Source organism: Pectinophora gossypiella, chromosome 13 (assembly GCF_024362695.1).
Source record: "Pectinophora gossypiella chromosome 13, ilPecGoss1.1, whole genome shotgun sequence".
Taxonomy (NCBI): domain Eukaryota; kingdom Metazoa; phylum Arthropoda; class Insecta; order Lepidoptera; family Gelechiidae; genus Pectinophora; species Pectinophora gossypiella.
In genome coordinates this window covers 2,106,873-2,131,600 of record NC_065416.1, presented here as the reverse complement: position 1 = coordinate 2,131,600, position 24,728 = coordinate 2,106,873, and the positions used below count along the sequence as shown (strand labels likewise).

At 38.8% G+C, this 24,728-nt stretch overlaps 1 protein-coding gene across 2 annotated transcripts in view; it reads right to left on the bottom strand.

Moving 5' to 3' along the window:
- Positions 1-24,728, bottom strand: part of LOC126371692 (calmodulin-binding transcription activator 2) — a 273,169-nt gene that overhangs the window by 56,978 nt on the left and 191,463 nt on the right. For both annotated transcript variants that reach the window (XM_050016993.1, XM_050016994.1), the window contains exon 5: positions 6,337-6,472. In XM_050016993.1, the coding sequence (XP_049872950.1) occupies positions 6,337-6,456 (120 nt within the window). In that variant the 5' untranslated portion in view covers positions 6,457-6,472. The remainder of the gene's footprint in view (positions 1-6,336; positions 6,473-24,728) is intronic.

The window sequence follows — 24,728 nt, the reverse complement described above, 5'->3', positions numbered from 1 at the left end:
ATTAGGTTAATTTTATTTATATTTCATAACACGAAGTAACAAAATACAGAAAACAAACAACATTTGTACCTTGAAAATTCCCTAAAGAACATTTACTTCAAAATGTCTAACAACGTCACTCTCGGTTTGTGAAGAAACTCCGAAACATCTATGGAGGTTGAGTTTCGAAGTAAAATTGGGTCACCCTTTATGCATCTCAGAGGAAGCACCAAATTATTTCACTTTAATAACTCCAGTGAGTTTTCAAGGTCGGTTTTAGTGACTTGCACCACCGTGGTTGGCATGTTTCCAAGCTTATGTGACTACAAAACACTAGGTGGCACGCTCTCTGATACCATTTCGAGAATAAGCCGACTTTAACGTGAGTTAAAGCACTGTATATTGGATTTAAAACGTTATGCGAAACGTATTTAAGGGTAAATTCTTGTGTACGCTGATTGAGGATTTCGGTTCGTTAAGGTGAGAGATAAAATTTCCTGACGTTAATGAATGGTGAGAAATTTTAAGTGGCTTGAATAATATTGTGAAACATTCTGTGTGCATGGTAGTTGTTTGGAAATATTTATTTTCGAATAGCAACGTAAAAACTTAAAGCATCTATAAATGCAATGTTTTCTGACGTACATTTCGTCAGCCAAGAAAAATACCTCAAAGAATATAGGTAGTTATGTACCAACGTAAATTATGACTCGTAATATTATTTTTATATTTGCGACATCGTATAAGATATAGAAAAATTTTAATAACATATCTACACAAATAAGATTATATTTTTTTCTTTTTTTACGTAAACTTACTTTCATTAGTTTTTTTATCAGGTTAATTATACCGAAATCACAAATGAAAAAGTGTGTGATTCGTTTATGAAAAATATCATAGAAGGAAGAATTGAAGGAAACAGAGGAAGGGGTAGACCTAGGAGAACATTTATGAAACAAATAAAAGAGAAGGTGCAGGTCGTGTCGTATCAGGAGGTGAAGGATTTGACGGGAAGAAGAGAGGAATGGCGATTACTCCACCGTCAAGAGCGCAGCTCTTAAATAAAGAGAGAGAGACATTTGTTCAACTTCTTTCTCCTTCCTTCTTTATGGCTGCATCGTTCAGAAACAATGATTCTGCCAACGTCAGAGTGAGACATTTGATAACATTGCACACTTACTTTTATATGCACGATATGCATTTTGTGTCCACCTGTAAGTGGCGAGGCGCTCAGTTTTTTATATGTATTAACTGCAAACTGTAACAATATATCAGTGTACTTGCCGTTGGTTGACCAAATAAATAAATAAACAAAATGTCAAATTGTAATATTTCTTTTTTAGATAAATTGCAACAATGTGGCTTTTGAACCCCCAGTTAGAAGAACGCAGGATTCTCACTGTGAGGCTGCAGGTTCGAATCTAGAAATGGGAACAAAACCACTTTATTTTTCGAATTTGTTGCAGGTGAGATAGGGTTTATATTACGTACAACTGCATACATTTTATGGTGTCGACACTGTGGTCGAGTAACGGCCTCTGTGGTCCAGTGGTTGAGCGTTGAGCTTACGATCCGGAAGTCTCGGGCTCGAATCCCGGTGGGGACAAATCACAAAAATCATCTTTGTGATCCCCAGTTTGCTTAGGACATTACAGGCTGATCACCTGATTGTCTGAATGTAAGATGATCCGTGCTTCGGAAGGCACGTTAAGTCGGTGGTCCCGGATACTACTTACTGATGTAAGTGAGTAATCGTTACGTGAGCCATGTCAGGGGCATTTGGCGGCTCAATAGTAACCCTGAGACCAGGGTTGATGAGGTTGGTAATTCACCTCACAACCCACGTGAGAAGACTGTGGTTGCGGCACTATGTCATCCTAGTGAGTTAGCACCCTTATATTAAATTTTCCGAGAAATATTATGCTTCAGAACGAAACGTGTCGCGTAATCTGATATCGTCAATCATTTCGACTGTCGAATCGTGTTTCCTTTCGCCAGATAATAGCTGTATAATAATAAGGAAGATGTCACTTGTTCTTTACTTCCATAACGAAATACCCCCATTGTTTTGTTCCGTTATATTTTTCTGAGGCTTCCAAGATTAAAAAAATGTATACTTAGGTTAAAGTATATAATATTATACAACATATACCTCAACCTAAGTATATGAATAAAAGCCCATAAGTACACTTAGGTTAAGGTATATAAACCATAAATACCTAAATAATTAAATAAATAAAACCTAACCTTAGTAAGTATAAGGTATTTAATGTATGTACACCTTAACCTAAGTATAAATATTGGCCCTTTTCTAGACTTGCTTTTAGACCTGAAATTGTGTGAATTTCAATTAAAATTGTGGAAATAAAGAATTATTTTAAATATCACTGTCTTCATTCCACTGGGTGGGCGTGCAACTTTATCCTTTATTTTCATCCACAAGAGTCCTAAATTGTCTGCAACTATCGCTGTTGTCAAGAGTTCGTTAAACTGTACCCTGAGAACAAGGGCCCTCACTCGTATTGATGAATAGGTAAACGAATCTGATCCAATTAACTTGCAAATATGGCCACCGCTAATTGGGACCAATAACTTCGGGCTGGCGTTAAAATACTCTGATGGTACTGGTCCGAATAACACCGAATAGCGGATGGGTCTGAACGTTACTTACAGGTACGAGTTTTTATAAAAAAAACTCATAACTTTCCCCACCGGGATTCGAACCCGGGACCTCCGGATTGTGAGCCTAACGCTCAACCACTGGACCACGGATGATCCGTTCTTCGGAGTGCACGTTAAGCCATTGGTCCGGTTACTTCTTACTGGTGTAATAATTAGGGTTGATGAGGTTAGTAATCCACCTCACAACCCACACGACAGAAGAAGGAGACTGATAACATTCCAAATCCCAATATCAAGCATACCCCGGACGTAGTGTCCACAAAAATCTCAATCCTAACGTGTAGCTGCTTAGCACGTAGACGGACATTTCGCGCGTGCTCTCCCTTGCTCTTTAGCAACTTATGGCAATGTAGACTAAAGTAAGACCCGGAGGGGGTGAGGTAAATCTAACTCAGCAACTGATACAAATTGGTGCGGGGCGGATACTGCCTATACCTATTATTCTTTATTCATTGTGTGACAAAGATCAGCATTTCGCATAGAAATTGTGCACCGTGTCAGATAGGAAACAATACATTTGTCTGATTTTACGATATTCTCAGGAAGACAAGCAGCTGAACGTGTTCTATGTTTTTATTCGCCCCCAGAACAGAAGCAGCTTCGAATTCGTACGCAAAAACATCTGATAGTACCTAGTAGTTCGATTGAATCTACCGGCGACGAGGTACGGTTTCATACAAACCCCTGTTTTTGTGTGGCAACCCTTAATCCCATATCGCTAAACCGCCAATACTGAAACTGAAGACCCCCCCTCTCACACCCCTTATCCCTTTTTATTTCATTTTGATCGCGATCGCTTTTTCTATGTTTACGTGTGCTATTTCTTGTTTATCGCTTCTAAAGCAAAATTAAGTACTTCCCGCGTCGCTGCCTTGAGTACCTACTGATCAGGTACAATAATGACCTATTATAAAACCTTTACCATAAATTCCTATTGGAGACATATTACAAGAAATACTTTGTGGTCCCTAGTTTGGTTAGGCCATTACTGGCTGATCACCCGTTTGTCCGAAAATTAGAAGATCCGTGCTTCGGAAGGCACGTTAAGCCGTTGATCCCGGTTGCTACTTATTGATGTAAGTAAGTAGTCGTTACATGAGCCATATCAGGGGCCTTTGGCGGCTCAATAGTAACTCTGCCACCGGGGTTAATAAATTAAACATAAATTATGGATGCAGGTTTTATTATTAACGGTTTGTTTGAAATTCGTTATACATTTTCGATTAACAACACATGACTTAAATGTGGGATGTATGAAAATGTAGGTAAAAGTAAGATAATATAAGATGAATGAGTAAGAGAGAGACAGGTAAGTAAATGAGACAGGCAAGCAATATATGTATGTAAAAGAGAAAAGATATGAGACCGAAAAAAGAAAGGTACAGAAGAGGGATGGAAGACGAAGTTGGTGCGTCGCTGAAGGTTTTTTCGCTAATTCGAATATTAAGGTTATAATTCTATTCTGCGCTGTGTAAAATCATTTCAAGATAATATAGTGGGTTATGAAGACTTCAGTGTTTACTTTCTCGCTCCCTCCCACATAAATTAAAAAGGAGAAGACCTCAACGGCTGCATAGGCACAGATTGGAGCCATCGGTACGGCAAAAACGGCTAAGTTCGCAATATCATTTTTTTTATATACCCTCTCCGCCTGTTCAACAGGACAAATTGTAATTAACTTATCTTTGATCAAATATTTAGTTCTCATGGTAAGTGACTTTTTATAGTTTTTTTTTTTATGAGAATAAGGCAAAAATCCCATCATTGCAACGAAAAAGCCAAACAAAAGCCAACTTTAAAAACATCCACTTTAAGACCTAATCAGAATGACATCCACCTTGAAAAACCCCGCCAACCAATCAAAATCCAGTAAACAACATCAAATCTTCAGTGAATATAATTGCTCGCAAACTAAAGCTTGTACCACAAAAAACCTTCGAAGATAGCTTTCCACCGCAATTTCGTAGTTTCGCTTTCAAACATCTGCCAACTGCCTGCGTTTTGCCGACAGGGCTGTAGTCAGGTCCAAAACTATACGCCCACTGTTTTTGTTTTATTTTGTTGTATTAGTTGTTGTCATAAGTTATTTTTATCATCATTATCATCAACAGCCCATTAACGTCCCCACTGCTGGGGCACGGGCCTTCCCTATGGATGGATAGTGAGATCGGGCCTTAAACCATCACGCGGGCCCAGTGCGGATTGATGGTTATTAACGACTGCTAATGCAGCCGGGACCAACGGCTTAACGTGCCTTCCGAAGCACGGAAGTTATTTTTATAATCGTTTGTATTTTTCTTTTATTTCTTTTATAAATATTTATTAAGCAGGTAAATTATTATGCGCATAATCTTCATTTTTTTCCGTCGACTTACGTCCAACCATTTACACTTTGTCTCTTTTATGGGTTTTAAATTAAATTAGCTAATCGCACCATGGCAGCCCCGTCTAATTCAGACACACAGAAATTTTACACTCTTTAACTGACTGGTTTTCCCGTTCCCGTCATCCTCAGAATATCATCATCATCATCATCAGCCGTACGACGCCCACTGCTGGGCATAGGCCTCCCCCAATAATCTCCACGACGATCGGTCCTGCGCTGCCCGCATCCAGCGGCTTCCCGCGACCTTCACCAGATCGTCGGTCCACCTTGTAGCGGGCCTACCCACTGAGCGTCGTCCGACACGTGGTCGCCATTCCAGAACCCTTCCGCCCCAGCGGCCATCGGTTCTCAGAATATCAACAGTGTATATTATGCTACCAGAGGGGGTATAGAGCATACTCCACCACGCTGCTCCAGTGTGGGTAGGTGGAGGCATTTCGGGATAGTAACACGGGACTCCGAAGCACGGAATCATCTTAGCAGATGCTCTCACCAGATACAGAAAAAGCCCAATATGTTTATCGCCCCCAAAAGAAGAAAGGTAAAAAGAAGGCCCCAAAATGTTAAGGGGCCCCGGGGCCTTCACCTAACTACGTCACTAATATCAGACCTGACCTCAAAGTGTCTGTCTTTGTGGAGTATCTACTGAATGAACATAACGCGTCCAACTGGAAAAGTTGGGTTTATTTTGTGAATATTTTGATTTGATAGGTTTACACACACATATATACATAAACTCACGCCTATTTCCCACCAGAGTAAGCAGAGATTATGGAATTCCATTTAATTTTGCTTCGATCCTGTCACACTCCTCATAGATTTACATAGGTTCATAGGTTCTTCATAGGTTTACATACTTAAGCTGTATTTAAGTATGTTTTACGCGGTGTCAAAACATATTTTTCATATTTGATTAATATTAACATCTAGATAATGTAATTGCAAAACGAAGAAAAAGAACTAGGTTTCATATAAAGTCTAATACTACCCAATTGATTACGTACTTCCACGCAGGAATAAATCCAAACATAACATAACATAGCATAACGGCTGTATCCGTGAAGGGGTAGACAGAAGAAAAGCCCACCTTTGGTTTATTTTTCCTTATCATTTACTTATGTTACTGTGTGTCAAATTTACACTTTAGGACCCTTTTGCATTTAGATACTTGCTATTTAGTAAGACATTGAATTAAATATATCAAACAAGTAAAAAAGACATGGTTCTAAAGTATAAACAGTACATTAATGCTCGCCACCGTACAATAAAGAACACAGTAAGACACTCACCTCGGTCCCCTGCACCTTGAGTTTCATGTGGTCCTCCCGCGTGGTTTTGCCATCCTTCCTCTTCTTCCAGCAGTAGCCGTCGCGTCGGTATCGGACCTTCTTGCGGCTGTATAGCAGCATTGAGCCGCTTTTTGGCCTGGAACCAAGGAAAATGGACATTAAAATATTTGGCTTTAGAATATTCTTCCTTCACTAAGCAGTGAGTGGAATTCTCTGCGGTCTTCTGTATTTCCGAATGCATATAACCCGGGTGCTTTAAAGACCAGAGTGAACAGGCACATTCTGGGCGAGCTCGCTCCATCTTAGGCCTCGTCAATGCCTTCGGGCAAGTCTGGGGCCAGGAACAAACCAATCAAAGGCAAAAAAAAATATTTAAAAAAGTATATAAAAATATTAATATAACATACATACATAAACTCACGCCCGTAATCCCTAATGGGGTGGCCAGAGCCACAAGTGATCAAAGACAACTTGCACCCACTGTTGATACGATGTCGTAAGCTGGATATTGGATAATGATGACATTATAGTGATATGGGATCAGCCTATCGCCCATAACGTTAGTTCATCATGTTAGAGGACACAATACCTCTGTCGGATTTTACGATATGTCCGGAAAGACAAGCAGCTGAACGTGTTCTACAAACAGTATAAGTTAGAGACTATTACCAAAGAGACCAATTTTTAGGGTTCCGTTGCCTAATGGCAAAAAAACGGAACCCTCATAGATTCGTCATGTCTGTCCGTCCGTCCGTATGTCACAGCCACTTTTCTCTGAAACTATAATAGCTATACTGAATAGAGATACTTCCAAAGTGGAAAAATGTATATCCCCCCCCCCCCCCCCCGTATATTCTAAAATAAGAGGAGGATAAAACTAAAAAAATATATTATGATGTAGATTAGCATGCAAACTACCAACGAAAATTGGTTTGAATCAGATCTAGTAAGTAGTTTTTTTTTTTAATACATCCGTAATTTACTTTCATAGTTAAAACATCAAAAGTTACTATGAACTAAAAAATAACTTTTATATTATGTTACTTGCTGTTACGGAACCTTTCATGGGCGAGTCCGACTCGCACTTGGCCGCTTTTTCTTCATTAAATTTAAGCATTCTGATGACGTCATCTCATTAGCACTCCACCTCTTTCTCTTACAACTCCCCACTCTTCTGTTACCAAAGGAATGAACGTTTAACTCATGTTATTAGAGAAATGGAATCCGAACTTCAATTTATTGCGCAGTTGTAAAACGCTGAGTAGGACGACTTAAAGTTTATTGCGGAATTATCATATTCAGGCCCCGACCATTATAGGGTGAGCTGGTGGGATTTCAACATAAATAAATTCATGTTCATAATATACTCCACATCATACAACGCTCAGTGGGTAGGCCCGCTACAAGGTGGACCGACGATCTGGTGAAGGTCGCGGGAAGCCGCTGGATGCGGGCAGCGCAGGACCGATCGTCGTGGAGATCCTTGGGGGAGGCCTATGCCCAGCAGTGGGCATCGTACGGCTGATGATGATTATGATGATGATACTCCACATGCAGAAGAACCACAACGGGGACTTTCCAGGCTATAATATATATGGCGTTGTACAGATTTAATGTGATAATTACCTACTTTCTCATTCCTTACATACATACATATACATAAACTCACGCCCGTAATCCCTAATGGGGTGGGCAGAGCCACAAGTAATCAAAGACAACTTGCAGCCACTGTTGATACGAAGTCCAAAGATGGATATGATGAACCTTATGGTGATAAGGGATCAGCCTATCGCCCATAACATTAGTCCATCATGTTAGATGACACAATCCCTCTGTCGGTTTTTACGACATGCCCGGGAAGAGAAGCAGCTGAACGTGTTCTATGTTTTTTATATGCTCCCAGAACAGCATAGAAGCAATTCTTTATTACTCTCATTCCTTAGGTACATAATTATTCAAAAATATAATGTAATGGCAGAAGCATATATAAAAACAGTTGTTGCTTGATATATGGATCTCGGAGCTCGGTGGCGCAGCGGTAAACGCGCTCGGTCTGCGATTGTTGAAGTTAAGCAACTTTCGCAAAGGCCACAAAAAAATAGTTTTCATCTCGAGCTCCTCCGTGCTTCGGAAGGCACGTTAAGCCGTTGGTCCCGGCTGCATTAGCAGTCGTTAATAACCATCAATCCGCACTGGGCCCGCGTGATGGTTTAATGACCGTTCTCCCTATCCATCCATAGGTAAGGCCCGTGCCCCAGCAGTGGGGACGTTAATGGGCTGATGATGATGATGATATGGATCACATTATGTATAGAATTATGTTGCTAGCTATATAGATTCTCTTTATTTTGATCAGAATACGAGCAATAATGGGTAGAAGATTTTGTGACACAGGCACATCACATATAAAGATAAAAGACAAAAGATAAAAGACGCATATGTCTGTTATCCATGAAACTAGAAGGTTAAACGAAGGAAACTTCGTATTCGTACAGCGCCATCTATATTTATTTTAGAGAATTTACCCTGGTACATTCTCTACAAGTGAATGTACCAGAATGTGAGAATGTACCAGGGTACATTCTCTAAACATTCTCTACAAGTGATACTTGTATGAACAGGATACGAATTGCACTTTTGAATCCTAAGACGGATATAATGTTGAACTAATAGTGACAGATAAGCAGTATTTTGCTATGGCAGCCAGTCCAGCATAGAATCTGCTAACATCAACAACTTGAAATGTCGGCTTAGTGACGATTCATACATCGAAGAATTTTGCATGGACAGGAGGAGGACCCGGTGGTCTAATGGTTAATACGCTCGTCCTGCCTTAACAAGGGCTGCGGGTTCAAGTCCTGTCCGAGTCACAATTTTTTCGATTTTCTCTTTGTACGCTACTAACAATTTATAAAAAAAGTTACGTACTATCATAAGATATTCTGTAATATAGGGTAAAGCGTAGTGTTTTAAATTCTCTTTGGATTGAGGTTAATATTTTCCGTTGCACACACATAATAATTATTGAAGTTTAAATTCGCCTTAACTAAACAGGCATAGATCTGAGGACCATACAGCCTGTTTGACACAGATAACGCAAGAGGTCTCATTTTATTGTCAGTAACATTTAATAGCTTGGGAGACTAGTAAAATGGGCCTGAATGTGTAAAAAATATATTACAAAGTCATGAGTATTTGAAGGCATTTCGGTAATAAGGCTGCCTGAATGGGGGTCGTTGCTCTTGCATCAGATGTGGTAAACATTGAGAATGTAGGAAATTATTACAAATATGATGTCCTGCGTATCCTTAATATGCCTATAAACGGAGAATAATACTGAAGTAGTAGTACGCTCTTGTCGGTGTAACATTCTCTATGCTACTTTTTAGGCAAAAACAGGGCAGTGGTTTCCCTCTTGCCTTCCGGCCCGCAGTACTCTGTCTGACGTGGGTCCTTTGAATGGTGAGCCCAACGTTCAACTACTGGACTACAGTGGCCGTTACTGTACTACTGAGGTCGTATGGAGCGTACTACATATAACCCCTTGTCACACGCCGGACACTTCATACAAACAACCTCGTTTTACACAGACACCACACATCGACGTTATCATACACGCACATCTGTGTGTGTGACGCCTGGACACGATTCAAGTGCAAACTATGTTTAAGGGGGGTGAGGTAAACCTAGCTCAGATGCTGGTGGGGAGCAGAAAGTTGTACATACACATACAAACATACACACATGAGATCACGCCTATTTCACGTTTGGGTAAGCAGTAGCCACGAAATTTCATTTACAACGATCCTGACACATCACATTCCCTTCTTTCACTCACATCAAAGACTTCATGCACGCTCGCCGACTCAAAATACTCTTGATTGAATATAAAGATCTAAAAAAAATTATAACCAATGTATGAGACAATTCTTATTAGGACAATATTTTTTCTATTATAATTGATTTTGATGAAATGTATAATAATGGTTTGTAATGTAATCGTTTTTATATGTATTGATACAAATTTAAATAGCTGACTTAAGTTATTGATTTACTTTGATGATATGAATAATATTACTATAATTTAATAAATTGTTAATGCTTGTTTTATGAGATATTAAACTTGTTATTTTATTGAATTTATGTGATATGATAATAAGGTCGAATATGGCGGACATCCTAGCTATAAGATCATTTTGTACCTGTATTCTTACAAATAAAGAACTTTGAATTTGAATTTATTCCTAATACGTACTAGGAAGTACTCTAAACGTGATTTTATAATAAGCAAATAATCATCTTGAATTAAAACGAGTTATAGTCATAGAAGAATAAAGGATATGATATGGGTCTATAAAACAGACATAATTATGTAAACTTATTATTTCTTATTCTATGCCCTTGTATCCATAGAAACATCGGCTTTGACAGACAGGCAACAATTTCACAAAACTCCGACTCACCATTGCCAATTTATACTCCGATCTCCGGATTTATTAGTCGAACAAAACGCATGAATTTGACGCCAACGACATGCTCGGCTGTGACGTCACACGATATATGACCCGCCAGGTTTTATAGCTAAAATAAATAAAAATAAAATCTAGATTTTTTGCGCAGTTTACACGGTGCTTTATGATGCTCTGATGTTAATTTACGTGGGGTATATATAAACACGACCTTTTATATAATTTGTGATTTCTTTTCAAAAGAAAGAAAGAAAAAATATTATTTTCGAACACCACAGACACAGACCGACCGTGCGTAACGTGTAGCTCATAATATATATTTTTTGTAACCTTTGAAATGCAAGAGAGGTACACACAAAAATTCACCGGTACCACAAATCGCTTTGCTCACTTTAAACTACACCCGGAAGAATTCACTTTGAGTTTCACTTTGGAATCTTAACCACTTTGGAATTCCGCGAACGCTCATAAAGAGTTGGCGAAAAATTATTTGTAAAATCAGAGCGGGCGGTCGTTTATGTGACAAATCGCCTGTGGAGAGCACCCTTATTGTCGACTATTTGTCTGCGAGGCCAGGGGTGTACTAGGTAGGTATTTTATATGGCTAGGTCTCCTTTATCGTGTGGGTTGTGAGGTGGATTACCATATTCATCAACCGTGGTATCAGAGTTATTATTGAGCCGCCAAAGGCCCCTGACATGACTCATGTAACGACTACTTATTATTAGATAATAACGCACTGTAGAGATAACATGACCGTAACATAAGCTCACGACAACATCCCATTAGGGGTAGTCAGACGAAAGGACAGAGTCATCCGTCGCAAGATCAACCTACACTCACCCACCCACATCTCACCGAGCTTTATGTTAAACCAACGTGAGAGGTAGTGAGCCGTATCGCCCTCTGTAAAGTACTACAGACAAATTCAAATGATTCGTAATTTTATTTCAAATAGAATAAAAACAGGGACAAGATAGAAAAGTCATCATTTAAAATATTCAAAAAAAGAAACTAAAACGAAAAGGATGTTCGTCGAAATGATCATAAGGTGGTGGAAGGCGTCCTGAAACAAAAGAGCATCACTCAGTACGAATTGTGGCGTGAACCACGACGCTGGTATTGTGTGGACCTTGCCAAGGTAATCTAAGGGTTGGTCATCTACCTCACAACCGACATGATAGAATAAGAGTTATGCAGTTGCTCCATAGCCAAACGCATGCAACACAAGGCTTTATAGATTCACAGTAAAAGCGTAAATCCCATAAGACCAATTTCCCCCAACCCTGGACTCTTTATAGCCTACTATTTGTCCGCTATACTGAGATTAAAAACCAGTGTCGCCGTTATACCTACGAGCCTGTCAGGCGTAAATTAATTTTATTGTCTTTCCCAGCTTAATTAAAATATGTACGCGAATATTTTTAAGCATATTCTTGTTTATGCAGCTTAAAACGCGAGGATGAGTCGGCTTTTTAAGTGGGGTGAAAAGTGGGGAAATTGTGAGGTGTGGAAGCTGGATAAACGTTAAGTGGGTGATGTAGGGTATTTGTGATGTTAAACTGCTTTATTGGGCTGGAAGTAGAGGAAAAGGAAACGATACGACAGACTGTGTACTTACAATTATATAGGTATAGGGATAAAAGTCGACCTTATCCATTCTGTGCAACCGGCGACGAGCCGGTAACTGACGCAGTACAAGGTATTAGAGACACCGAAACGAATACTAAGAGCAACTTATGATTCTGAGTTAATATTGAGCGAAATTTCCCGCCGTTTATGTTATGTTTATTAAGGGTTTCCCCTGACCTGAATTGCCACCCTTTTATAAATTCATAATTAGTATCCTAATACTAAAAGCCGCCAATAGGTATGATGGGACACCTATTCTATTCATTCTGTTCTCTTTTTTGTGTTTCCTGTATGGTAATAAAGTAATCAGAATCAGAATCATTTTTTTTTTAAATAAGATGCGTTTGTTCTTTGTTTTTGCTCTTGTTTTTTTAACTAAGAAGAGAAGAGATCGACGATGGAACGAGCTTACCCAGAAAATGCCTATTCACCCGTGATTTAAAGGACCCAAGGTTATAAGATACAGGAAACACCGATGCCAGCAGCTTTAATTATCATAGATAAACTTGTTGAAGGTCAACTAGATATTTTTGCATCTACGTCATTTCGCAAGGTGTTATGGCTGAGGAAAAGAAATGACAAGAAACTGCAACAGCAACACATCTTTTAAATCAATGTAGGTTTACATTATAAGTTATTTAATAACTAGAGACTAACTATTTGTTACATTACATGTCCCATACTTTCCGAACTACGCATAGAAAGTCCAAACAATGGGTTAAAAAATAATGAGCCTGAACTAAATAGGCAAAACCTGCCGACATGCGAATGCAGATTTGCATGATACGAATTTGCCAATAAATCTTATATTTAGACCATAATTTCACCCACATTCAGGCGGAAATCGTTTCAAAGGCAATCAAGCGCGTTCGAAACCAGGGGATGAGGGTTCCGTACAGAGTACGTGTGGAATAAATTTGTTTATTAACAGATCAAATTCAATATATTATTATTTTGATTTGGAATGAATCATATTTGAAAAAAATATATAAAAGTTTTTTTCTGGCAACTAATTCCATTAATTGTGTTCCTCTTGTTATTAAATAACATGTAATGTATACCCTCATTGGTTTTTAAAAGATGTGTTGCTATTGCAGTTTCTTGTCATTTCTACTCAGCCATAACAGCTTTCGAAATGACATAAATTCAAAAATGTTACATTGACCTTCAACAAGTTTATCCGTGATAATTACGTTGAATAAATGATTCTGATTTCTGATTTGATTTTGATTTCTGAGTGTGGATCTTAAATTAGTGGTGATGGATAGAGTACTTCTAATACATTTTCAGTATAGTTTTTTTACCATTAATATCTTAAAGTTTCAACGTTAGATTGGATAGACATTAGGTTGGTACACTTATCATCGTCACTTCGACTTTCCTGTACATAAGATTATGCTACAATCTATCCAAGTTGATTATCCATGGTTGATGGGGTTGGTAATCCACCTCGCAACCACACGATTGAAAAAGAAGAAGAGATGCTGAAATCTCAACCTCATAATTTCCCTAACGTTATCCCGTTCCTCACGGGATCCGCTTACCTAACTTGAAGTTTCGACAGGTCCGGTTTTTCACAGAAGCGACTGCCTGTCTGATCTTTCAATCTGCGAAGGGATAATCAAATGCGAGGACTTTTTTATGTTATATGGCCGGCAAACAAACAAGCGGGCAACCCTTTGGTAATTGCAGCACCTTTGATGAGCCTTTTTAACCCCCGACGCAAAAACGACGGGGTGTTATAAGTTTGACGTGTCTGTGTGAATGTGTATGTGTCTGTCTGTCGCATCGTAGCTCCCTAACGGATGATCCGATTTTAATGCGGTTTTTTTCGTTTGAAAGCTATATCAGTCGAGAGTGTTGTTAGCTATGTTTGGTGGAAATCGGTTCAGGTCTTCAAACTCATCAGGTCGTTTGTTAGGTGTGATAGGAATGTTACACGCTCAGTTTGCTTGCAAGCATATGTGGGATCTGAAATTTGAAACACTAATGTTTTCTGGAACCACTGAGCTGGTCTGCTGTTAGCGTATTTTATTCTGGTCGGGGTTTTTTTAATTTTTGACTTCTTCAAATAAATAAAAAAACAACAAAATTACTAAATCAAACCACAAGGAACCCTAACCTACAGAACAGCAATAACTGTTACAGCCAAACAATAAACAGTGAGATTCGAAACTTGTAAAATAGCGAATAAATATCTCAATCGAAAACTAGAAGAATTATTGTGCTAACACACGAACGGGCAAGGATGGCATGGCCTAAAGTAAATACTTATGAATATAAATAGAAACATTTATTCAGTTACTACATTTTGTTTTGGGCTGTCAATTGCATGTGACGTGCAGTTCTGTAAAATCCAAATTCGAACTTGTAACTCAATTCGATTATTGATATCCCTTGACTTTTATCAAGTAGACTGGAGGTGAAAGTATCGAAAGAATCTGTTATAAACCTACAATACTTACTGCAAGTATTTAGAGTCATTTTATTTTGCGGGAATGGATGTAAGAGATTACTAATTTCAATAATCAAATTATGCAAGAGTTGTTGAGGCAGACCACCAGATCGGTGGTCGGATGACATTGTGAGGTAAGTACGCCGCTAAAGCAATGGATGAGACTTGCACAGGACCGGAAAGGATGGCGTGAAAGAGAGGAGACCTATACCCAGCAGTGGGTGGACACAGGCGGAGTAGATAGATAGTTGTTCTTTTTAAGTTACCTATGTTTGTAAATGTTTGCAAACGAGAAAGAAAGTCATTGTAATTATCAAATAAATTATAATAAATACGAATTGAAAACTCCTTTTTGCAATCGGTTATTTTATTATAAGCAAACTATTAACACGACCCGGACGCTTCATACAAAAAACCTCGCTTTATCACAGACAATACACATTGACGTTATCGTACACACGCATCTGTGTGTGTGACGTGAGACGCCCCATACGATTTCAGACTAAAGTAAGACCGAGGGGAGGTGAGGTAAACCTATCTCAGCTGTTGGTGGGGAGCGGAGAGTTGACGTTCTATACGTAATATTATTGCCTATTCTATGCTATTATAGCGAGTAATATTAGTGCACCGTGCCTCCTATTGTTACTAACTGGGCGAAGCACTAAAGTGCGTTTTAGTAAAGGCTATATTGCCTGAAAACGTTTTATTTTAATTTGATGTTTTGTTTTTCGCATTGAAAACCAAAAACAAACTAAAGTGCGTTTGAATTGAATCCGAATCACTCTTCCACAGCAAGTAAGACCAAACAACCGACAAGTTTGTAAATTACACCAATCACAGAAAAGCGGTGCAAATCGAAGCGTTTGCAATCGAAAAGGGCACGTTAACACGCGTTGCTTTAATTACCACGACACGACACGTGCCATTGACACGTGCCAGTGCATGTTAGTCGCCACGTTTAGTAACAGCATGACAGAATTGTAGATGTATAAAAGTAACTTTCAGGAATTTATTTTAAGTTATATCTGTCATTTTCTTATCCGCCGAAAAGGAAAGGGACGGGTAATCGACAAGCATAAAATTTATGGAACACACGTCAATTTTAAGCACAAATCTAAACCAACCGTCAATTTACATCCGTCAATAACCCGACACAGTTAAGTAGACAGCACGTCAAACGGATTGCATACCAGAGACGTACCTTTTGATTCGCCCGGGTTATTCATTCATTTACTCATTCTTCCTAAAATTAAGAGCTGTGAATCATCCGTCCCTTTCCTTTTGGACGGATATGTAAATGACGGATATAACTTAAAATAAAATTAGGCGGTGTCTGCAGGAATCGGGGCCATTGCCAAGCTAACTCATAAGAGATGCTACTTGAAAAAGATTCATCGTGTGGTTCACCGGCTTGTTTCTAAAACGTGGAGCGCCGGGTCAAACCCCAGTACCGGTTTGCAGCAATGATTTATTAATTTATCTTGTACAGTTTTCACTAAGACAATTGACTCGGCCATTATAGACGGCGATACAGGAGAGGTGTGAGTTCTTAGTCGTCGTGGATATTGTCGTGAGCTTATGTTATTCGATTCTGCTCTACACCACCCAAATCCACTGGTAGTTGCGGCTTCCGAATACATCCCGCTTAGGGACGGTACTGAAAAGTATCGGATCCGAAGGACGTAATATACGATCCCGACGACCCGATTACTCTATCCATAGAGGCAGCCAATCAGCTCGCGACACCAAACACTTCATAACCCCGACACCGACCCCACCGGCGTGGTCGATGATTTCCCTCAATCAGCGCTTATCGTTATCGACCTGCCAAGGTCGATTAATTCTTTCAAATGTTTTTCCTCTCAAACGACGCCCTGAGCCGAGGTTAGCGCCCAACTGGGCACCCTCAGGCCTGTTGTCTTAAACGTTGTACCCGGTGAGAGCCTTCAGCGCTTCCCATTCGTCCGGCCAAGTAGTTAATGCTATCTGCGGCAAATCTACAATAAGTCACGTCAAAAAAAAAGCTTAAAATGTTATTTATGCTACTTGACAATAACGACGAAAATATCCACAGACAAGCCATGAAATGATAACTAGTAGTCCTATTTGATGTGTCCATTGATGTTGCCCATTAAAATATTCATAGACAGAAGAAGTGAGTCCAATGCTCAGCCTAGTGGCTGAGCTCATTACTGGCTGATCACCAGATTGTCCGAAAGTAAGATGAACCGTGCTTCGAAAGGAACGTTAAGCCGTTGGTCCCGGTTACTACTTACTGACGTAAATATTAGTAAGTAAGTATAGTTGTTAAATGAGCCATGTCAGGGGCCTTTGGCGACTCAATAGTAACCCTGACACCTCACTATAGAAGAAGCCACTAGTCCACAGGCCATTAACGTTATATAAAGTTGAAAGGGGTATTGAAAACTTGTTGCTGTATGTAGCAGACAGAGCGTATATCTATATGCGCATAAACATAATGATTGCAACGACCAAACACGTGTAGGATCGTTTAGTGGCCACAAGGGGGCGGGATTTGCAATCCCGAATAAAATATACAATGTACAGTGATGCGCCTTTCCCGAGAATTTTCCCAAAGTGGGAAAGTTCCCAAAGCCGGAATGTTCTCGTTGTAAAAACTCTTTAATAGTAAGTAGTTTATAATTGGCTGATTTTCTTTTCAAATTATTATTTCTTGTACTCTAGTGAGAGCCGTGGTAGCCCAGTTGGTAGGACGCTTGTCTCTTACTTTGACGGCGCAGGTTCGAATCCAGCAAAGGCCTAAACCAATGATTGTCGAAATTGTTTTCGAATATATGTTTGGATCATAAATGATCATCACGTGCTTAGCGGTGAAGGAAAATATCGTGAGGAAACCCCCATTCCCGAGAAATGCATTTTCGAAGGTATGTGACCTAACGTATATTGGGATGGTTTTCCCTTCGCGGGTTGGAAGGTCAGACGGGCAGTCGCTTCTGTATAAAACCGGACCTGTCAAATCTTCAGGTTAGGTAAAACGGTATAATGCAAGTACCCGAGAATGTTCCTGTTAACAACGGCCTCCTTGGTTTTATTAAGTTTTTTTTTTATATATCTGTAATTTTTATTACGTTCTTTTGTTTTTTGTTTTGTCTATGTCAGATTTTTTTTCTTGTTGAGTGAAAGCAAAATAACATTCCGTGCTGATTTTTATTGAAAAAAAAAAACTCACAAAGACAAAAAAAAAGAAAATAACAAATAAAAATGACATATTATTATGTCAAAAAAATACTTAATAAAACCAAGGACGCCGTCGTTAACACTTCCCAAAGAGGAAATATTCCCGTTGTAAAAACTATAATAGTAAGTAGTATAGATGGCTGCTTTTCTTTCTTTTACTCTAGTCTTATCTGGCTAAAGGTTAGGAAATAAAGGTCTTTTTACATAAGTTTTGCACGTTTTTACTACCGGGAATGAAGGACGTAATATACGATCCCGACAACCCGATTACTCTAGCCATAGACGCAGCCAATCAGCTCGCGACGATTGATCGCGGTGGTCAACGATTTCCCTCACTATAGTCAATTAATTCTTTCAAATATTTTTCTTCTCAGACGACGCCCCGAGCCGAGGTTCGTGCCCAACTGGGACCTTCAGGCCTGTTGTCTTAAACGTTGTACCGGGTGAGAGTCTTCAGCGCTCCCCAATTGTCCGGCCAAGTAGTTAATGCCATCTGCGGCAAATCTACAATAAGTCACGTCAAAAAAAAAACAACCAAGAAACTGGGAAAATTCCCGAGAACGGCACTTCACTTAATGTAGTATTTGTATTACAGTTTCAACATTTCAATGTCAACAAACATTGAAGAGAAATTTATTTGAACACGGAACGTTTTAAAACGTTGAGTTTACATTTTTTTTTTTTTGTTGAAACTTGCCATTGTGTTTATTTAAGTGGTTTTGTTAATTTGTGAATTAATATTTCCGAGCTTGGAACAGAAAATAAACATGCTTAAATAAATTAAGTTTGTGAAAAGCTTACAGAGTGCAGTGACAATAAAAACACATAGATACAAAAGATCACGCCTATTTCCCGTTGGGGGTGGGTAGAAACCACGGAATCCCACTTACTACGATTCTATTATACCACTATAGCTACTTTCATCAAAGTAAACACAAGTAGTAGAAGAAAATTAACACAAGTAAATAAGAAATCAAAATACACCTAAAATGTGGCAATAGGGTTCCCGCACATGGGACATAAACACAGCTGGCAAGGAGTATATATATTATACAGGGCATTAGTGACATCGTAACGAAAACTTTGAGGAATGATTGAGACCATGATTCTGAGGTGATATCAAGTGAAATTTTCCGTCGCAAAATTATAGAACTAAATAATTATAATAAAAAAAGCTCTAAAATTTTTATGAATTTTCCGATTTCCGAAAATATTAAATTGAGTAAGTATATATTTGAACCAGGCACAAAACCTAAAAACCACGTGAAATTTTCGAACCAAACATTATTTACGCCCGCAGAAATTAGAATCATAAATCGCAAAAATTCATCAAAGAACATGCAACGTGTCTGAAGCTATTTTTTTTATCGCTTTTTTTTCAGCTCCAGTCGAAAGTTCATTTGGGTTGTGGTAAAAAAAGGTTTAAAAAACTTATGAAACTTAGCTATAATGAGTTTAGTTTCAGCCATTCTTGGTTTTGACTTTTCAGGGCGATGTTTGGTCTAGTTTTAATGGGTTCATTCCGGTTCAATTATTATTCTGTGCAAATTTAATTTTATATATCGTTGCTTTATAGTTACAGCTTAGAAAGCACCTTTTTGAAAAATCACATTCTGATGTTATTTTCTTCGACAAACCACTTACCATGTGAGATTGTGGTCTGACGCGAGCCTAAATTATTTAAAAAACAAACTACATTTTTTTAGCTGGATTAAGTTTTAAACTCAGATGTATATTAGAAAGAAAGAAAGTATTTATTATTAAAGGACCCCACAGTAACTATACATACACAGTAGGAAAAAAAACCTAACACAAAATCACATATTAACAGAAACGTAAAAGGAACAGAAAATTATAATAAAATACAAAATATAGGTCGTAACAGTCATGTGGCGGTAGTGGACGTCCTCAATAAATGGACCTCGCTCAGCATAAGCCGCGGCGTGAGCCACGACGCTGGTATTCTTACGCTGGTATTATTACGAGGTATTGTATACAAAAATTACATTCGAATGAAATTTTAAAACAAAATGCCTAGGTTTTTAATACAACATGACATTAAGCTAACGCCTGTATTCCCGAATTGGTAGTGAACCGTATCGCAGTTTATACTGGTTGAGCCCACTGTGTACGCATAAAATAAGCAATAATACTACTTATAGAACGGCAAGTTTCCGCTCCCCACCAGCGCCTGGGCTAGGTTTACTTCACCCCCCTTCGAACACAGTTTAGATTTGAATGGTGAAGGTTGCGCGCGTACCGTTGTTTTTATTTTTTATCAGTCTAGTTTATATGTTCGAATTTTGAAATTGGATGCCGATGTTCTCTCGTCTGATTCGAATATTTAATCTTACAGTAATTGCCCGCGCTGGCGCGCCTGCGCGGCGTCTATAATTGTTTTTTTTTTTTTATTGGTGATTGTTCATCAAAACATGCTAATAATTTGCAATAAAATCGAACCTAGGCTAAGCGTCAATGTCAATGTGACAGTTCTTATATAAGCAAGGATTTGAGCATGATTTAGTTTGCTTCTATGCTGTTCTGGGAGCAAATAAAAAACATAGAACACGTTCAGCTGCTTGTCTTCCCGGGCATGTCGTAAAAACCGACAGAGGGATTGCGTCCTCTAACATGATGGACTAATGTTATGGGCGATAGGCAGATCCCTTATCACCATAAGGTTCATCATATCCATCTTAGGACTTCGTATCAACAGTGGCTGCAAGTTGTCTTTGATTGCTTGTGGCTCTGCCCACCCCGTTTGGGATTGCGGGCGTGAGTTTATGTATGTGTATGTATGTTGAGCATGATTTAAGGGCAGTCTCAGCTGAGATTAGTTTATCAATACCACCTCTTTAATTGAGTTAGTCATATTGCTACCCGGACAATCTAAAACCTATTTTATTTGCCTATTTTTCAGGTTCAACCATTTAATACAATTCAGTTCTATAAATCATTTCTTCCAAGCCACCCATTACAATTAGCGTTTGTAATTACAATCCACTAGTAACAAGAAAACTCGAGTCATTCGGACCATTCCATATTTCACAATCAGTACATGCTAATATGCTATTTGTTAGCTCATAACGCCTTGTCAGAAATAGGGTTGTGGAACTATACTTACACTAATATTTTACCATTTCTAACAACATTAAACCAGACAATTATATTATGTAAGTTAGGTACGCCGTAACTGTGATTTACATCAGATCTATATACAGGGTGTTAGTGACATCGTAACGAAAACTTTGAGGGATGATTGAGACCATGATTATGAGATGATATCAAGTGGAATTTTCCGTCGCAAAAGTATAGAATAGAAAAAAACTTAAAAAAAAAAACAAAAATTTTCATGAATTTTCCGACTGAAAATTCCACTTGATTTCAACTCAGAATCATGGTCTGAATCATCCCCCTCAGTATTCGTTACGGTGTCACTGACACCCATACCTACTTGTATGGCTACAGTATGTACTTGTGCACGGTGTAAGTGACATCGTAACGAATACTGAGGGGGATGATTCAGCTGATTATTCTGAGTTAATATCAAGTGGAATTTTTTATCGCAAAAGTATAGAATTGAAAATAATTTAAAAAAACTAAAAAAAAATCATGAATTTTGCGACGAAAAATTCCACTTGATATGAACTCAGAATCATGGTCTGAATCATCCCCCTCAGTATTCGTTACGATGTCACTAACACCCTGTATATATATAATTAGAGTTAATTAGTATAATGCATAAATGTAAACCACGTGGCAGTACTAATCAAATAAATAAATAAACCAGCCAGATTGTACTGTATCTATCATCATCTGTGTTAATTTGTTTTGTATGTTATGTGCAATAAAGTATATTTGATTGATTGATTGATTGATTGCTTAATCAACTGGGCACCATCAGGTCTGCTGTCTTAAGTTATGTACCAGGTGAGAGCCCTCAGCACTCCCCATATTTCTGGCCAAGTAGTTGATGCCGCGGCAAATCTACAATAAGTGGCATAACATAACATAAACAGCCTATATACGTCCCACTGCTGGGCACAGGCCTCCCCTCAATCAACCGGAGGGGTATGGAGCGTACTCCACCACGCTGCTCCAATGCGGGTTGGTGGAGGTGTTTTTACGGCTAATAGCCGGGACCAACGGCTTAACGTGCCCTCCGAAGCACGGAATCATCTTACTTTTTCGGACAATCAGGTGTCACAATAAGTGACACTAAAAAAAATTCAACAATAGCGGGTTACCAACCCGTCACTTACAAGTACTCCACCACGTTGTAAAAGACGAAATGAGGGACTTTCAACAAAAACAATGTAGATGGCGTTGTACATCTTTAATGCGGATTATATATTTAAACTGTTGCGGGGAAAGATGCACAACCCGGAGGTGTTGATGTTAATAGGGCTGTGTGCGCCTGATAGGTATGTGTGGCGGCGGCGGCGGCCGAGCTTGCTGGCGGTACCACGTTCTCGTACTAACTTGCTCGCGAAGGCACCGTTCACGCGCGCGTTATGCAATATGAATATGGTGGCAGAGAGAATCGATGTATTCTGCTGCTCTCAGAGTGAATTCACAAGGACAATATTGTTTGTAATTTGTTATAATGTTTAGTTAAATTAAGATTGTATTTATAAGTTATTATAAGTTACACATTATATAAGATACACTGTCGCATTAGGTATAAACTGTAATGATAGTTGTAAGATTGAATAAATAAATAAATGTGATATTTACCTATTTACGCATTACTCGGGTACATAATTATACGAAAATACAATATATCGGCAGAAGCATCATCATCATCAGCCCATTAACGTCCCCACTGCTGGGGCACGGGCCTTCCCTATGGATGGATAGGGAGATCAGATAGATAGATAGAAAGATAAAATACTTTATTGAGCACAATGGACACAAAATACAGATATAAGGACAGCATACACAGAAAAGCACAACAGGCGGCCTTATTGCTCATGCAGCAATTTCAATCAATCAATCAGCAATCAGGCCTTAAACCATCACGCGGGCCCAGTGCGGATTGATGGTTATTAACGACTGCTAATGCAGCCGGGACCAACGGCTTAACGTGCCTTCCGAAGCACGGATGAGCTCGAGATGAAAACTTTTTTTTTGTAGTCACCCATCCTATGACCGGCCTTTGCGAAAGTTGCTTTACTTCAACAATGGCAGACCGAGCGCGTTAACCCCTGCGCCACCGAGCTCCTCGCGCCTTATTTTGATCAGAATCATAATGGGTGGAAGGTGCAAGTGCTTGGGTGTAATAAAAAGGGTCTTCATTTATACCCAAAGAAAAAAACGAAAGATGCATAAGGTTAAACGAAGGGGGCGGTCCAAAGAGTCCTGGCGACGCTCGGTTGACTGAGAGTTAAAAACTCTCGGCATGTCATGGGAGCAAGCTACAGAGGCTGTAAAATATCGCGAGGAGAGGAAATTTGTTATTCGAGTCCTACATCCCAACAGGGGATAAAATGATTAGAAAAAGAAGAAGGAAAATCTGTATAGCGCCATCTATTTTATTTTTGTTAATGATTATTTAGAAGATATGAATGCATGGGATTAACTGTCTGAGAACTGATATTAGGCAGCTAAATTACTCAATTGTATAAAAATATTTTATGTTTAAGTATTTTATTTTTTAAAGAACGTCTAGGGCCTTGTGCCGAAGTTTTTCTTGCAGCTTCTTTTCCCCGGCTATACAGGTTGTGAGAAGCTGCAGTAGTTTTAGGCGGATGAGACGTTCGTTATGTGAAAATTCACGATTCAAAGTGTAACTATGTTACCTACTGAATAAAGATATTTTTGAATTTGAATTTGAATTTGAGGAACGTAGCCTGGAAAGTTCCTCATTGCAAAAATAGATAAGATCGACAACCCTAATCGCAACCCTTGTCGGTGCTAAGCTTTAATTATTGTGACACTTGAAACGCCCGGCTTAAGTCGCATTAGTGGCTTGAATAATAAAATTAACATTATTTATTATTACATATTGTCGGTAATCACCCCATTATTAAGAACGGTAAAATATTTACTGTTACGTAAACGGTCACTGAAATAGTTTTATGGAGAAATGAGCGCACTTGTGTATATTTATTTATCTTAAAGTAATTTTGTTGTTAGATGAACTAAGGTTGTTACTGAGGCGATATCGAGGCCAGTGATGATCGAGGCAGGCAGATCGAGACAGACCATTAGTGATGTTCAAAAATCAATCCAATTTTACTTTCCGACTTATCTTTAAATTTGAATTTTATTTATGAATTAAGTAACAATGAGTACGACGTTTGACCGCTTTTATTGATGACGTCACAGGACATATATCTACCGCGTAAGATTTATACTTCCTTATAAAATTTGAGATCTTTGGGGAAGATCCTTGGGGGAGGCATATGCTCAGCAGTAGGCGTCGTACGGCTGATAATGATGATGATGATAAATTTTGATGAAACTTTAATTGGCTTATGATTAACGTAATTATGACACTAATGTAAACTGTTTATACATTGTTTTAAGTTTACGCGGTTATTATCATAATTAAAGCACAACAACAAGCGGCAAAGAAAGAGAGTAGACAGATATGTCTGCCCGTAGAAAATTAT